The following is a 17,089-nucleotide window of genomic DNA, read 5'->3' as shown; positions in this document are numbered from 1 at the left end:
AATAAAAACTGTGGAGTGTATAATAGGCTGCAGGTGTTATAATAAAAGCTTGCATTTGCTTGCAGCTGATTTCACTCAATTGTTTGATCTGAATTCAGGAAAAAAGTGAAACCTGAAAACCAGAATGCTTAATTTGTCTCGTGTGTGAAATTTCCAATGTGTCTTCAAATATTAATTAATTAAGAATAAAACACTGAATTAAAGAGTGAAAGACTGAGAAAAGACTATGAAACATATTTATTCAACAGTCTGTGATTTTTGCCATGACTGTTATGTATTTTATACAAGCAGCTTTTAAAATTATGCAGAGAGTAAGATGTCATTTGAACAGACAGCAAAGTTGAGTTTCTACTAAATGTAATCGAAAGGCTGAGGATTACGTGGATAGCATGTTTAGAGAGGCGGTCACACCACAGCTAAGAAGTACACAGGCAGAGAGGGAATGGGTGACGGCCTGAGTATCTAAGGGAAACAGGCAGGTAGTGCAGGAATCCCTTGAGGCTATCTTGCTCTATTACTGTTTTTCCATTTTGCATGCTGATGAGGGAGATGATTCCTCAGAGGTCTGTAGTAAGAGCTATGTTAGTGGCACCAAGGGTGGCTCAGCTGCACAGCAGGGGAGGTGGAAGAGTGGAAGTGCTATAGTGGTAGGGGATTCCATAGTTAGATCAGCAGACAGGCGTTTCTGTGGCCATAGACATGACTCCAGGATGGTATGTTGCCTCCCTGGTGCCAAGGTCAAGGATGTCACAGAGCGGCTGCAGGACATTCTTTTGAGGGAGGGTGAGTAGCCAGAGGTCGTGGTCCACACTGGGACCAATGACATAGGCAGGAAAAGGGATGAGGTCCTGAAAGCAGATTTTAGGGAGTTAGGAAGGAAATTGAAAAGCAGGACCTCAAAAACAGTAACCCCAGGATTACCCCCAATGCCACGTGCTAGTGAACATAAGAATAGGAAGATTGGGCAGTTCAATACATGGCTGGAGAAATGGCGTAAGAGGGAGGGCTTTAGATTTCTGAGGCATTGGGACCAGTTCTGGGGCAACTGGGACCTGTACAAGAAGGATGGGTTACACCTTAACGGGACTGGGAGTAATGTTCTTGTAGGGAGGTTTGTTAGTGCAGTTGGGGAGAGTTTAAACTAGATTGACAGGGGGATGGGAACCTGAGGGGAAATTCAGAGAGGAGAGGAGAAAATCTGACAGTGGGAAGTAGAGAAGTTTTCACTAATAAGGAGGATATATCAGAGAGTAGTATCAAGGTAAATTGAATACTTGGAGAGTTTGATAGAACTAGAGATGGCTATAGTAAGTCATTAGATGGAGTCAGAGCAAGGGGGAATAGTTAAAAACTGGGATTAATGTGCATGTATGTGAATGCATGGAGTGTGGTTAATAAGATTGGTGAACTACAGGCACGGGTTGACAATTGGAACTATTATTGCTGTAACAGAGTCCTGGCTCAAAGAAGGGCAGGACTGGGCGTTAAATAGGTACAAGGTATTTAGGAGAGACAGGAAAGGAAGAAAATGGGAGGGGGAGTGGCAGTATTGATTAAGGATGATATTACAGTACTGGAGAGAGAGGATGTTCCAGATGGGTCAGGGACAGAATCCCTCTGGTTAGAGGAAAGGAATGAAAAAGGTGCAATAACATTGATCGATGTAGTACATATACCACCAACTTGTGGAAGGGATGTAGAGAAACAAATTTGCAAAGAAATTACAGAGAGCTGCCAAAATTAGAGAACAATTATAATGGGTGACTTCAATTATCCAAATATAGACTGGAATAGGAATAGTGCAAAGGGACATGAAGAGTTCCTAGAGTGTGTTCAAGAAAAATTTCTGGAGCAGTATGTTTCCAGTATAACGAGAGGCAGGCACTGTTGGACCTAGTTCTGGGGAATGAGTTGGCCCAAGTGGATTAAAAAACAGTGGGGACATTTAGGGGACAGTGACCATTGTATCATAAGGTTTAGGTTGGCCATGGAGAAGGACAAGGAGCAATCCAGAGCTGGGATAATTACTTGGGGGAAAGCCAACTTGTTGGCTTTGTTAGGATGAGAATCCATCTGAGTCGGATAAGTTGGAATCAAATGTTGGCGGAAAAGCCTTCAAAGAGATAGTATTGCAGGCAATGTCAAGGTATATTCCCTTTAAGGGGAAAGGTAGCACAAATAAATCTAGAACACCCTGGATGTCGAGAGAGGTAGAGGTGAAGGGGAAAAGGAAGAAATAAGCATATGACAGATATGTAGAAAATATAATGGAGAATCAGGCTAAATATAGAAGGACCAGAGGGGAAGTGAAAAAGCTAATCAGAAAAGCAAGAAGGGAGCATGAAAAGAGACTAGCAGCGAACATAAAAGGGAATCCCAAGGTCTTCTATAAGCATGTAAATAATAAAAGGGTGGTAAAAGAAAGGGAAGGGCCAATTAGGGATAAAAGAGGAGACTTGCATGTGGAGGCAGGAGAAGTGGTGGAGGTATTAAATGAGTACTTTGCATCTGTCTTTACAAAGGATGAGGATGCTACCCAGGCTGAGGTGAGAGAGGAGGTAACTGGTACACTGGAGGAATTTACAATTCCGAAGGAGGAGATATTAGAAAGGCTATCTTTACTTAAAATTGATACGGTACCAAGACCAGATGAAATGCATCTGAGGATACTGAGGGAGGTGCGAGGCACTGGTGATAATCTTCCAGTCTTCCTTAGGCAAAGGAGTGATGACCGAGGACTAGAAAATTGCGAATGTTACACCCTTGTTCAAAAAGGGATGCAAGGATGATGTTGGCAACTACAAACCAGTCAGTTTGATTTCAGTGGTAGGGAAACTCCTAGGGCAGGATTTTTACCTCGTCGGGCGGGCAGACCCGGGAGCGGCCTCAAAACTGACCGCCACCCGTGATCGGGCCCCGACCGCAATTTAACGCTGGCTGGCCAATTAACGGCCAGACGCTGTCAGGGCGGGGAGGGAGAAGGGCAAGTGCGGAAGTCAGCGCATGCGTGCAGGTGTGCTCAGTGAAAGCTCCCTGAAGGCACAGAGTTGCGTCAGGGAGCTGAAGATTTTTAACATGGAAAATAAAGAATGGAAAAATAAGGATAACATGTCCCCTCATGTGACTCCATAAGCAGGAACATGTTAAAAATTAAAAGATTTTAGATTTTTTTAAATCACTGCTCGAAACCTCATCCCGCCCATGGGTGAGGTTTCACAAAAAATGCGAAGGCCGCTTGGTCTATTCGCCTGCCGGCAAACTGTAAGGTTGGATGGGCAGGGAAAAATTAATTTTAATTAATTAATGGGCATTACAGCCCCCTTTATTGTCGGTGGGCGCACTGCTGACTCCTGCAAGCACCCACTGACCAAAATATCGTGCGAGTGAGTGATGACATCAGGACGCTCGCCTGAAGTCATCGCGCACTATTTTTCTCCTGTTCAGGTCGGGCGCGGGGCCGCTTGATGAAGGAAAAATTCTGGCCCTGCTAACTATAGTTTGGGGCAAAATTAATAGTCACTTAGACAGCTTCAGGATAATTAATGAAAGCCACCATGGATTCATTAAGGTTTAACTAACTTGCTGGAGTTTTTTGAGGAAGTAACAGAGAAGGCTGATAAGGGCAATGCTGTTCATGTGGTGCATATGGATTTTCAAAAGGCATTTGATACAGTGCCACACAGTAGACTTGTGAGCAAAATCCTAGCTCATGGAATGGTGCCCGCTAGATTGGCTCCACATCCACAAACATTCACTCCATCCATCACTGACACACAGGAGCAGCAGTGAGTCAATCTACAAGATGCATTGCAGGAATTCACCAAGGCTCCTTCGACAGCACCTTCTAAACCCACGACCGCTACAATCTAGAAGGACAAGGGCAGCAGATAGATGGGAACACCAGCACCTGGAAGTTTCCCTCTAAGTCACTCACCATCCTGACTTGGAAATATATGGCCATTCCTTCACTGACGCTGGGTCAAAATCCTGGAACTCACTTCCTAACAGCATTGTGGGTGTACCTACACCACATGGACCGCAGCAGTTCAAGAATGCAGCTTACCGCCACCTTCTAAAGGCCAACTAGGGATGGGCAATAAATGCTGGCCCAGCCAGCTGGCCCACCCACATCCCGTGAATGAATTTTAAAAAAAGGGAAAGTGGGCACTTGGATAAGAAATTGGCTGAGTGACAGGAAGCAGAAAATAGTGATAATTGATTGTTCTTCAGATTGGAGGAAGGTCTGTAGTGGAGTTCCCCAGGGGTCAGTATTGGGACCCTGCTCTTCTTGATACATGTAAATGACCTAGACTGTGGTGTGCAAGGCATGATTTCAAAATTTGCGTTTGATATGCACATTGGAAGCATTGTCCACTGTGATGAGGAAAGTCTTGGGACAGAATTTTACACCTCACGGGCAGGCATGCACCCAACCCAATCGGGCATAAAATAACACGAGAAGTCGTCAAGCGAGTGTCCCACCATCATCCCGCATGTGCGCAATCTTCAGGTCGGTGGGCGCCTGCAGGTGTCGGAGCCGCACCAGCCATCAAGTAAAAGGCCACTTAAGGCCATTAAAAACCCAATTGAACCCAATTTTACGTTGCCCATGTGATTTTGCGCTTGTCGCAAGGGCAAAATGGGCAAGCGGGCAGCCCACATTTTGCAAAACCTCATCCAAGGGCGGGACAAAAAGGGTCAGCGGCATTGCCATTGTGAATAGTGAAGAGTTTAGATAGTTTGCTGCTGATTGCTTATTTGAACTTGACAGCTTCATCTTAGTTCTGAGCTTCATTCTTAGCATTTCTAGGCTTCATTTCAGGACTCATTGGTGTCTCCAAGGCCCCCCTAGAGGATTTTGACCATGTGGACCCTTCCAAGTATCAGACAGCCTTCTGTGACCCTAGTAATGGGGATTGTGGTCTCTGCTGGTGGTACCTCCTCTGAGGAGGATGAGAGGGGCAGAAGGGAGAGGAGGCCAACGCAGCTTCCAGGGGAGCGACCTGTGGGAGGAGAGGCGCAGGCACAAGGGGCACAGGGCCAGCAGGTATTTCAAGGCGGAAAGAGCCACAGAAGACGCCACTGTCCTGCTGCCAGGGTTTAAAGGCACTGATGCAGCTACCTCAATATGTCCGAGGTGCAATGCCAAAGGAGGCTCCGCCTCTCTAGGGAGACCGTGGCCTCCAATTGTCATATGATTGAAGCTGAGATCAGCTCCGACTGTGTGGGTGGACACCCCATGTCAGTGGCTCTGAAGGTTACAGTGGCCCTCAACTTCTATGCCTCTGGCTCTTTCAACGGTCAGTTGGGGAGCTGTGTGGAGTCTCCCAATCAGCTGTCAACAGTTGCATCAAACTGGTGACAGAAGCTCTGTTCAGGCGGGTAATGACATTTATTCATTTCCGTATGGATGAGGCCAGCCAGGTTGAGCGAGCCAGAGGCTTCGCAATGATTGCTGGCTTCCCCCGCATCTGGGGTGCAATCGACTGCACACATATGGGCATGAAGGCGCCAGCGGGTCAGCCGGGTGCCTTTGTCAACAGGAGGGGATTCCACTTGATGAACATCCAGATAGTTTGTGACCATTGGAAGTAGATTCTTCAAGCCTGTGCAAGGTACCCTGGCATCTCCCATGATGCTTATATCCTCAGACACTTCCAGGTGCTGAGGCTACTGAAGAGCCCAACTGGATGGACGACTGCTGGGTAACAAGGGCTATCCATTGCAAAGGTGTCTTCTGACACCTCTCCACCACCCAAGAACAGAGGTAGAGCAGCGTTATAATAGGAGTCATGCTTCCACAAGGGCGGTGATAGAGAGGACCATAGGTCTTCTGAAGATGTGCTTCCGATGCCTGGACCGTTCAGGGGGAGCACTACAATACCCCCCAGAGAGAGTGTCACTGATAGTGGTTGCATGCTGCACTCTCCACAATCTGGCACTGGCAAGGGGGGACCCACTGGAGCAAGAGGATCTTGACACAGCTCCACAGGCCACTACAGGATGAATCCAGTAGTGAGTCAGAAGAGGAGCAGGGTGAGGAGAATGCTGAGGGCGTGGAGGTAGACCTTTGTATCCTTCAGGGAGGCAGGGACACCAGGGACATATTGATCCAATGCTCCTTCAGCTAGGCTGCCAATGATCTGCTTCCACCTTATGGCAGGGCTGCCACCTCTATCCAGGATGTCTGAAATGATACTTCCATTTGAATCCAAAGTCCACTCAGTGCCTGTGCAATAACATTTAGAGCCACTCACATCCAGCATTACATACTGACATACCCTGCACCAAAAAAAAGATGAAGCTTACTCAGGCCATTATGACAAAAACAAAATTCATGTAATTTTCACAATCAAAACAAGTTAACATTACCATTTCTGACATTCATTTTCACACCAGTAAACCATAAACAAAACATTACAGAACAGAAGGTCACTTGTGACCTGTCCCTCTTGTGCTCATGGTGCCTTTATGAGTGCTGTGTCTTGGTGCTCCCGCCTCGCTTGCAGTGGCATTGGAGATAGTCTGCTGACTCTGCTGTCCTGTTGGCCTTGATAACCTTGGTGGTTGTCATCTGACCAATGGAGCCTGTGCTGGCCCTGCCTGGGAGGGAGCAGCCAATGCCAAGGCTGGCATTTTCCCATTCATCTCAGCCTCATCAGATGCCACAGTCACTGGCAGAGGAGCGGAGGAGCTGCTGCCGTCATCCAGTGCACCCTGAGAGGAGCCTGCAGAAACAATAGGCAGTTTGTGCACCAATGTCGCTCTGGACCTCCCTGCTCGCCATTGATGGACAGGCACCTAGCTGGGATACTGGGTGCCTCACCCATCTCCCACACTGACATTGACCACCTGAGATCATTGCCTGTGTGAGGGCTTGCAGGTCCGAGCGCAACTCCAGGAAACCCTTGATTCTGTCCCTGGAGCTGCCTCTCCATAAGAGTCACCACTGTCTCAATGGGGGGGGCAGTGCGCTCAGTGATAAGGGTCAACGCTGTGCTTATGCTCTGCATGGACCCTTCCATAACAGAGACCATGGCACGCAGACCCTCAATGGATCTCTGCCAGATCCTCTTGCATATCCCGCTGGACATCCAGCATCTGTCTCCTAATGGATGACTCCAGAGGCTCATCATCTGCCTTCAACTCAGTATCGTCCTGGTCTCTAGCAGTCCTCCAACTGCTGGCACCCTGGACACCCTGTCTCTGCCTGCACCTCAAGTGAGAATGAAGTGCCCTCACCACTATGCTCCAACATTATAGCCAAAGATCTAACGCCCACCGAGGTGCTGGTATGTGCACTGGTGCCTGGTTCAGAGAGCAGGTGTGACAGGCGCAGCTGAAGCCCGCCAGTCCTCTGTCATCAGAGGTGGCTCTTCGGGGTCCTGCGATTGAGTGGCTGCTGATGAACCTAAGGGAAACAAGGACATGTCATTAGTTTAAGTCATCACCTGTCCCTGTGCATGCCAGGAACCCTGGTAAGACAATAGAGATCTGCATCATGGTGCCATTGTCTTTCAATGATTAATGGGGACTCCAGTTTTGAGGCTCCCATCAGTGATGGGACTGCACAAGAATGTTTACACCATCTAAAACTCTCACCTCTGTGCACTGCACTCTTACCTTTATCTAACACCCCAAGCCTCTCTGCGACCAGCTGAATGCGATGCATGGTGCCTCTCCAGCTCGAAGCTGTCCTGCTCAAATCTGGTTAGGATTAGGAGGTTTGGGGGGGCCTCCATTGGTCCGTGACCTCTCAATGTTGTTATGGCTCATCTTCTCCTGAAATGACAGAGGAGCATTGATTAATCCACTCTCTACCTGCAGTGCCATTGCAGTCTGGCCAACCCCACCTGAGGAACACTTTGCAGGGCACATCTGAGTTATGGCCCTTGAGCCGCAAGGCACTCAGTCCAAGCAGCCAGAGCTCACCCCTTTGGCCAGCTCTGATGTCATTGATAGTTGGCACTCAGGCTCTAACACCCCTGAGCTCCACAGGGGGACAGCCAGACATTACACTTCACCACACTGATCCATGCCAACATGGTACTCACCCCTGCTGCGTGCAGTAGGTTGTTGAACCTTTTGTGGCACTGCACCCATGTGTGCTGCACAACGTCATGGCTGCTGACCTGAGCTGCCACCTCTTCCCAAGCTTTTTTGCCTGTTGCAGTGGCCTCCTCCTTCAATTTTTGGGGACGAGGGTGTCCCTCCTGGCAACCACCTCCTCCAATAGCACCGTGAGATACTCATCCGAAAACTGGGGGGGGGGGGGGGGGGGGGGGGAGTGCCCACCCGACCTGCCCTCCCACCTGACATCTCCAGCCATTGTTGAGGCCATAGCTTCGGTCTCCAGAACGCAGAAGATATGTTCTTCCCTGGCAGCCTTCAAGTTGCTGCCTGTGCCATTTTTAAACTGGCCGCCAGGCCACCATTGGACCCGGTGCCCAACAGGCCCCCGTCCCCGCCCGGCCCTTCCCGACCATTGGGAAGACACATTTCACGCTGGGCGGGCCTTAACTGGCCAGCCAGCGTGAAATCGCAGATGTGGGCCAATCGTGGATGGGGGCCAGTTCCCGACCGCTCCCTAGCCCGCCAATCGTGTGCGCCCGCCAAGGATAACATTCAGGCCTTGAACTTCAAAAGGACATAGATGTATTGGTGGATTGGGCAGAAAAATGGCAGATGAAGTTCAATGCAGAGAAGCGTGAGGTGATTCTTTTTGGCAGGAAGAATATGGAGAGACAGTATAAAATAAAGGGAGAAACTCTAAAGGAGGTGCAGGCACAAAGGGACCTCGGTTTATATGTACATAAGTCATTGAAGGTGGCAGGGCATGTTGAGAGAGCAATTAATAAAACATATGGTATCCTAGGTTTTATTACTAGGGTCATTGAGCACAAGAGTAAGGAGGTCACACTAGATAGGCTTCATCTGGAGTCCTGCGTCCAGTTCTGGGCGCCATACTTCAGGATGGATGTGAAGGTATTAGAGAGTACAGAGGAGATTCACAAGAATGATTCCTAGTATCAACAACTGTAGCTATGAGGATAGATTGGAAAGGTTGGGTCTGTTTTCCTTGGAGAAAAGAAAGCTGAGAGGAGGCTTGACAGAGGTATTCAAGATCCTGAGTGGAAGGACAGGATAAGAAACTGTTTGCACTCAAGAGTACATTAAGAACTAAAGAGCACAGATTCAAAATAATGGTCAAAAGGAGTAGAAGTGATGCGAGGAAAGATTTCTTTACCCAGAGGGTGGTTGGAGTCTGGAACGAACCTCCTGAAAGGATGGCGGAGGCAGGTTCGATCGAGATATTCAAAAGGATTGCTATCTGAAAAGAGGATGTGCAAGGCTATGGGGATAAGGCGGGGGAGTGGGATTAGATGGAATGCTCTTTCAGTGAGCCAGTGCAGACTCGATGGGCCGATTGGCCTCTTTCTACACTGTAAAAATTCTGTGATCTTCCTAGTTAATTTATTTTACTTTACTCAGGCTCTACAGTTATCAGAAAATCAGTAATAAGAGCTGCAAATCCCGTTTAACATAGACTACCTTAGCTATATCACAACTTTTTGTTGGACAGAGTTGGATTCAAACAAGTATGGAGGTTACAACTGTGATAATATTTGAACTGATGATTATAATGATGTAGAACTTCCTCAGGCCTCTCTGCGGACTGGTACTGAATCGAAACCTATTTTCATACTTAAAGATAAATTCTTAAGGAAACTTTTGCTCAGTTTCATCATGAAATGAGCTTCCTCACGTTCTCTTCAGTGATAAATTAAAAGCTATCAGTGAGCCGCACATGATCTAACGTGCATAAATGACATTTATCAATCTTGTGCACAGGATGATAGCTTTTTGTTCAGGGGAGATGCCAAGTTATTAATCATGGTTTTAAAATGGTTGGCTTCAGCTCCCATGGACTAACTATGCATTTTTGTGTTTTGAAGTTGCACAGGATCTATTCCTTTTTGGATTACATAATGGGCGGATGTCAGATTCACTTTACGGTAGGTGAATAGCTATCATGCTTTTAAAACCACTTCCCAGTGATGATGTTTCTTATCTCTCGAAGATGAATGACTGATAACCTTTATATTGTAGAAAGTGGGCATCTAGTGTGGGTTTGCCAAAGGTTTTCCTTTGACACTAACTATTCCTCCAGAAGTGTAACATTTCCGGCAATCCCTGGTTTCCAAACCAAGTGTTTTCTAGTTATAAAAAAGGTAGAATATTTGCATTTTAATTTATTTTTGTTGAAATTATTGTTGTGTGAAGAAGAAAAAAAGTTGAAAAGAATTGCAAGGTAAAAATAATTCTGGTTCTTGACATGTCAAAACATAAAGGAGCAGCTGTTGATTTGCAGCCCAGCTTTAACTAAACGGACATTAATTTCATTCAGAACCAAGGGCATTACTTAGCTATAGAAAGACTTCTGTTGTTGCTGAATTGGCCATGTTTACACTGTGGAATGGGGCTGTAAGTGCACCTGCTCAGTCAGCACAAAGCTGTGACTTTGTCAGTCTAATACAATGGTGGGAGCATCTAGCAAAAGCATTTTGCAAAGTATTTTGATGCCTTTGACAGCTGTAGAGTAAGATCACTAATGCTGTAAGGGTTTTCCATATTGGCAACAATGCTATCAGATCTAAACTTGTAGATTCAAGCAGCCATGAACCTTCTTTGAAGTTGTCTTTATCTTATATTGACCAGGCCGAATTCTGAGTTTCTTCACAAATCTACCTTGAAATCTTTTTGCCATAAGATGTTTGCCAACTCTAAATGGCTGCTCCATTTTAGGTTGTGTAATTCCAATTTACAGTAATGAGTGAATATTAAGTGGTTAGTTGCATCCCTTTGCACAATTGCTTCATATTGATGACATCAAGTTTGACCAGGGTGCTGCGAAAGAAATTTAACTTAGAGAGTATTGCAAATCTGGAACCTTTTCTGTACCTACACCATTACAAGTTCCCTCATTTGATAATTCCAATATGTGTACATAGGCCCTAAAATTCCACAGGCGAGTGAGGGCATAATGCTGGCAATTTTTTGCTGGAACAAAAAAAGGGAAATTTAGGGTAGGATTTGGATCTGCAAGGCTTCCGCCCCACTTAACTTACATCCAAATTCTGTCATTGGATGAAACATCTATTCAATGAATGGTGCAAACATCCAAATGACGGATTGGGATTGGATGACATCCCTCGGCTAATCCTTGATTCTATTCTTCTAATCAGTACACGTTGAAAGCTAGCGCTGTTGCCAGGATCAGCTGATAGAGGTGGATGTTGTGGTGTCTTGGAGACAAACTGCTGATAGTTTTTTTGAAGAAATAATCTTATGGCAATAACTCTGCTTTGGCCGAATCATCTTCACCCTTTGTTTTCCCTGTTCATCGGAAACCTTCAGCTGGAAATTTTAATCCTCTGGAGAGGATTCTGTCTCTGGGAGATGTTGAGTACCATGCTCCATAGTTTATAATATGGGGGTTCCCAATGGGAATTTATCCATCTCTTGGAGGAAGGGGAGATGACACAAGAAGCTGTACAGGGAAATACATATGAACATCCGAATTAGAGCCACTTGAGCAGGCCCTTGAGCCTGCTCCACCATTTAATATGATCATGGCTGGTCTGATTGTAACCTCAGCTCCACATTCCAACCTACCCCTGATAACCTTTCACACTTTTGCTTATCAAAAATATATCTAGCTCTGCCTTAAAAATATTCAAAGACTGCTTCCATGGCCCTTTGACAAAGAGAATTCCAAGGACGCTTGACCCTTTGAGAGAAATAATTTCTGCTCATCCTTGTCTTAAATGGGCAACCCTTTATTTTTAAACAGTGACCCCCAGTTCTAGATTCTCCCACAAGAGGAAACATCCTTTCCACATCCATCCTGTTTAATCATGTAACATCTGAGAAGGGTCAGAGCCTGCAAGTCTTGCTCTGTCAACCCTTTTAAAACATTTCTATAGAGCTGTATCTGGGGGATGCAATTCTACCTAGAATAGGACTCTGTCCTCTGCTGCAGTCAGAGCACCAGAGGACCATGCATCAGGCACAGAGATGTTGCAGCACTAAACATTTATGTGATCTGCACATTCTGAGAACTTACTGAGGATTCCCACTACATGCTTTAACACTTGCATCAAGCAAGTCACTAATACTCAATTTGCCAAGGCTACCTAATTATGGTGAAAGTGGTCCCAAGAACTGAATGAATGTACTGTAAGTGGCTACAGAATTGCAGGATTTTTCTAGGGTAGCTGGGACGATCAGCTTTGTTCATATGGCTGATAATGCCCCATCTGACAATGTTCAACATTACATCAACAGGAAGAAATTTCACTCCCCAAACATTCAAGTGATGTATATTTACAGTTACCAATTCTTTCATATGAACACTTAAAAGTGATTGGAGCTGCCACCATGTATGTACTTATGTACTTGAACACTTTAGCTTGATTTCAAAATCAGGGACAAATGAGAGTCCATGGGAAATGAAGGCTATCTTATTCCTCCCCTGACCTATGACCCCCCACTGCTGCACCATTTCAGTGATGCCACGTCAGAGCCAGAACTGTGGGAATGCTGAAGGAATGCTTGCATATGCAAGAAAATCTATCACTGTTTCAAGAATTGTGGTAGCCTGATTTGTCCTCTACAGCCTCCAGAAAGTCTTAGAGGTAAAGATCCCAGGAGAGGAAGGAGAGGCAGCTGTTGACAACCTTGAAGCAGAAGATCAGACACAGGAAGACAAAGCACCAGGAGCACAAACAAAAACAGCAAGCGAATTGCCAAGGACGCTCAATTGAAGTGCCCTCATTGTTCCTGCTACACTATAGCAAATCACAGAGCAACACCTTTCTCAAAAAAGCAGTCTTTTACTAAAGTCACAAGTTTCCTGCTGGTATCTAGCAGCGCAGAAAAACTCTTTGCCAACCCATTGCACTTGCTACTCCTTTAATGATCTCATAGAGTCTGGTGATCACCCTGTGATACCAACAATGAAAGAGTGCAGCCATACAGATCTTCCCAACTACTGCAAGTCCATCCGTGTCCAGTTTTTGGCCCCCCACCCCCTCAACCACAATTTTACAGGCCTACCTTTGCCACCCTTTTCGGATTGACCAATTGCCAATCAAGTGCTTGAACAGCATTGGCAGCTGAAACTGGTTCGAGCTTGCGCTGCCATTGTGTGCTTGGTGCATGCTGGCCACCACCCATTTGCCTAATCTGCAGATAATAAAAAACATCCTCATAATGTCAAACTGAAAAAGAAACCAGAAATCAACAGATTTTTCTGACCAATTATGCACCAATAAAGAGATTGAATTGTATGAAATTGTAATCAAGAGATAAAAACAAAAAGCTACTGCGGATGCTGGAAATCGAAAACAAAAACAGAATTACCTGGAAAAACTCAGCAGGTCTGGCAGCATCGGCGGAGAAGAAAAGAGTTGACGTTTCGAGTCCTCATGACCCTTCAACAGAACTGAGTAAAATTAGGAGAGGGGTGAAATATAAGCTGGTTTAAAGTGGGGGGGGGGTGTGTGGGAGGAGAGAAGTTGGGGGCGGTGTGGTTGTAGGGTCAAGCAAGCAGTGATAGGAGCAGATAATCAAAAGATGTCACAGACAAAGGAACAAAGAGGTGTTAAAGGTGGTGATATTATCTAAGAGAATGTGCTAATTAAGAATGGATGGCAGGACACTCAAGGTACAGCTCTAGTAGGGGTGGGGTGGAAAGACTGACAGGGCATTACAGGTATAGATTTAAAAATAATGGAAATAGGTGGGAAAAGAAAAATCTATATAAATTATTGGAAAAAACAAAAGGGAGGGGGAAGAAACGGAAAGGGGGTGGAGATGGAGGAGGGAGTTCAAGATCTAAAGTTGTTGAATTCAATATTCAGTCTGGAAGGCTGTAAAGTGCCTAGTCGGAAGATGAGGTGCTGTTTCTCCAGTTTGCGTTGGGCTTCACTGGAACAATGCAGCAAGCCAAGGACAGACATGTGGGCAAGAGAGCAGGGTGGAGTGTTAAAATGGCAAGCGACAGGGAGGTTTGGGTCTTTCTTGCGGACAGACCGCAGGTGTTCTGCAAAGCGGTCGCCTAGTTTACGTTTGGTCTCTCCAATGTAGAGGAGACCGCACTGGGAGCAACGAATGCAGTAGACTAAGTTAGGGGAAATGCAAGTAAAATGCTGCTTCACTTGAAAGGAGTGTTTGGGCCCTTGGACGGTGAGGAGAGAGGAAGTGAAGGGGCAGGGGGAGGTGCCATAGGTGGGGGTTGAGGAGTAGGGGGTGATGGAGGAGTGGAACAGGGTGTCCCGGAGGGAACGATTCCTACGGAATGCCGCCAGGGGGGGTGAAGGGAAGATGTGTTTGGTGGTGGCATCATGCTGGAATTGGCGGAAATGGCGGAGGATGATCCTTTGAATGCGGAGGCTGGCGGGGTGATAAGTGAGGACAAGGGGGACCTTATCATGTTTCTGGGAGGGAGGAGAAAGCGTGAGGGCGGATGCACGGGAGATGGGCCGGGCACGGTTGAGGGCCCTGTCAATGACCGTGGGTGGAAAACCTCGGTTAAGGAAGAAGGATGACATGTCAGAAGAACTGATTTTGAAGGTAGCATCATCAGAACAGATGCGACGGAGGCGAAGGAACTGAGAGAATGGGATGGATTCCTTACAGGAAGTGGGGTGTGAGGAGCTGAAGTTGAGGTAGCTGTGGGAGTCGGTAGGCTTGTAATGGATATTGGTGGACAGTCTATCATCAGAAATTGAGACAGAGAGGTCAAGGAAGGGAAGGGAAGTGTCAGAGATGGGCCATGTGAAAATGATGGAAGGGTGGAGATTGGAAGCAAAATTAATCAATTTTTCTAGGTCCCGACGAGAGCATGAAGCAGCACCGAAGTAATCATCGATGTACCGGAGAAAGAGTTGTCAAGAGAGTTGATTAACTCTGTGTAATCTGTTTGTGGATCTCTATATTTATGTATTTTGTAGATATTGACTTCAATGTTCTCTTTTCTTTTAACAAGTGGTTCATACCAAATATTGTGGCTGCAATAGACTTGTAATGGTGCTGACATATTTTGTGTGCTTTTTTTAGAACATTGTGCATCACTATGAGCTTTGGAAGAAATGTAGCATCCAGAGCATGGTGCTGTTAATTATGAATTGCCACCTTCTATTTCAGGTAGCCATTGACTTCACAGCTTCAAATGGAGACCCACGAAACAGCTGCTCCTTGCATTACATCAATCCCTACCAGCCCAATGAGTATCTGAAAGCGCTGATCTCTGTCGGTGAAATATGTCAAGACTATGACAGGTACAGTTAACCATCCGCTAGAAAACAACCTCACTTCACATGCTGGCAGCCTAATAGTTGTAACGGTGTTCATTAAGCTGTGTTGACATTTTTAATAAAGAGAAGCAACTATCTTTCATTTGAGCTGTACAGAAATAATGAACACTTATATTGCACCTGGTTTGAATTTTTGTGCTACTTCCTCCCATTATATTTTTTGTCCCAATTTTGCATTGTTGGGGTTAGAATTATTAACAAAGCAGCTTGGCCGCTTAACAAGATAGAATAGTAAATTTTCAATTGAGGAAAAATCTGCAAAATCCCCGTGATTTACAGAAAAAAATGGAAATTATTGGAACTTCTCCTGAATTTTTCCACAATTGGACTGTATTTTAGCTATTTATAGACAATAGTTTGAAACCATGTATAAATTCTGGAAGATTAATATTTAATCTAGATCCTATGAAATTAGATTTTTCAAAATATTTGCTTAAGTGTGCTTAACATATTTGCATGAAATTCAGCAAGTAAATAGGAAAGCTAATAGAATGTTATCATTTATTGCAAGGGGAATTAAATACAAAAGTAGAGAGGTTATGCTTCAGTTGTGCAGGGCACTAGGGAGACTACATTTGGAGTACTGTGTACAGTATTGGTCACCTTATTTAAGGAAAGATGTAAATGCATTGGAAGCAGTTCAGAGAAGGTTTACCAGACTAATACCTGGAATGGGTGGGTTGTCTTATGAGGAAAGGTTGGATGGACTAGGCTTGTATCTGCTGGAGTTTAGAAGAGTAAGAGGCGACTTGATTGAAACATGTAAGATCCTCAGGGGACCTTGACAGGGTTAATGTGGAGAGGATGTTTTCTCTTGTGGGAGAATCTAGAACTAGGGGTCACTGTTTAAAAATAAGGGGTTGCCTATTTAAAATAGAGATGAGGAGAAATGTTTTCATCCAGAAGGTTGTGTGTCTTTGGAACTCTCTTCCTGAAAAGGTGGTGGAAGCAGAGTCTTTGAATATTTTTAAGGCAGAGGTGGATAGTTTCTTGGTAAGCAAGGGGGTGATAGGTTATCGGGGGTAGGCGGAATGCAGATTTCAGGTTACTATCAGATCAGCCATGTTTTATTAAATGGTAGAGCAGGCTCGAGGGGCTGAATGGCCTAGTCTTGCTCCTTGTCCATATGTTCACATGCTTGTGAATTCATTTTTTTGCTAGCTTAACAGAGGTTGTTTATTTTAATGGGGTGACACCTCCATTAAAATATAGGACAAAGGAATTTTGCATAAGATACAATTAGAAGAGTTCCCTTTCAAGGCACTCATTTACCGCCATGATGGATAATTGTTTTTCCCACGGCTGGCCATGTACATTGTTACCCAATAATTGCTCATCTTAAAGGACGACAATGTCCCTTTATGAGTTCCTCCAAGGGATGTTAGGTTGATAAGTAATTAGCCATAGTGCATGAGGGACCATAGGCATCTGTCTCCATTGGAGAGAAACAATTGGTTGTAGAGTCTGAGGGGCACCACTTTGCATCAAGCATGGGGCAGGTGTGGAGGCAGGTCCCAAGTCTACCTCAGCCGGGCTGGGAATTGAACCTACGCTGTTGGTGTTATTCAGAACCACATGCTGGCCATGTGAGCTAACTGGCCCCCCCTTGGGATGTTAGACTACTGCCATTTTAAGTTTCAAACATAGCTAATGGCATCCATTAAGTTCCCAGTGCACCTCACTAATAGCCTCCAGCTATGGCACACACA

The 17,089-nt window shown here is 45.5% G+C and overlaps 1 protein-coding gene across 1 annotated transcript in view; it reads left to right on the top strand.

The window, feature by feature from the left end:
* Nucleotides 1-17,089, top strand: part of cpne7 (copine VII) — a 190,995-nt gene that overhangs the window by 133,450 nt on the left and 40,456 nt on the right. Inside the window, exons 9-10 of the mRNA XM_078544786.1 lie at nt 9,957-10,016; nt 15,211-15,344. Coding sequence (XP_078400912.1) covers nt 9,957-10,016; nt 15,211-15,344 — 194 coding nt within the window. The remainder of the gene's footprint in view (nt 1-9,956; nt 10,017-15,210; nt 15,345-17,089) is intronic.

This window comes from Cetorhinus maximus, chromosome 6 (genome assembly GCF_964194155.1).
Source record: "Cetorhinus maximus chromosome 6, sCetMax3.hap1.1, whole genome shotgun sequence".
NCBI classification, from domain to species: domain Eukaryota; kingdom Metazoa; phylum Chordata; class Chondrichthyes; order Lamniformes; family Cetorhinidae; genus Cetorhinus; species Cetorhinus maximus.
The sequence above is the reverse complement of the archived record's forward strand: the minus strand, read 5'-3'. Positions and strand labels throughout refer to the sequence as shown.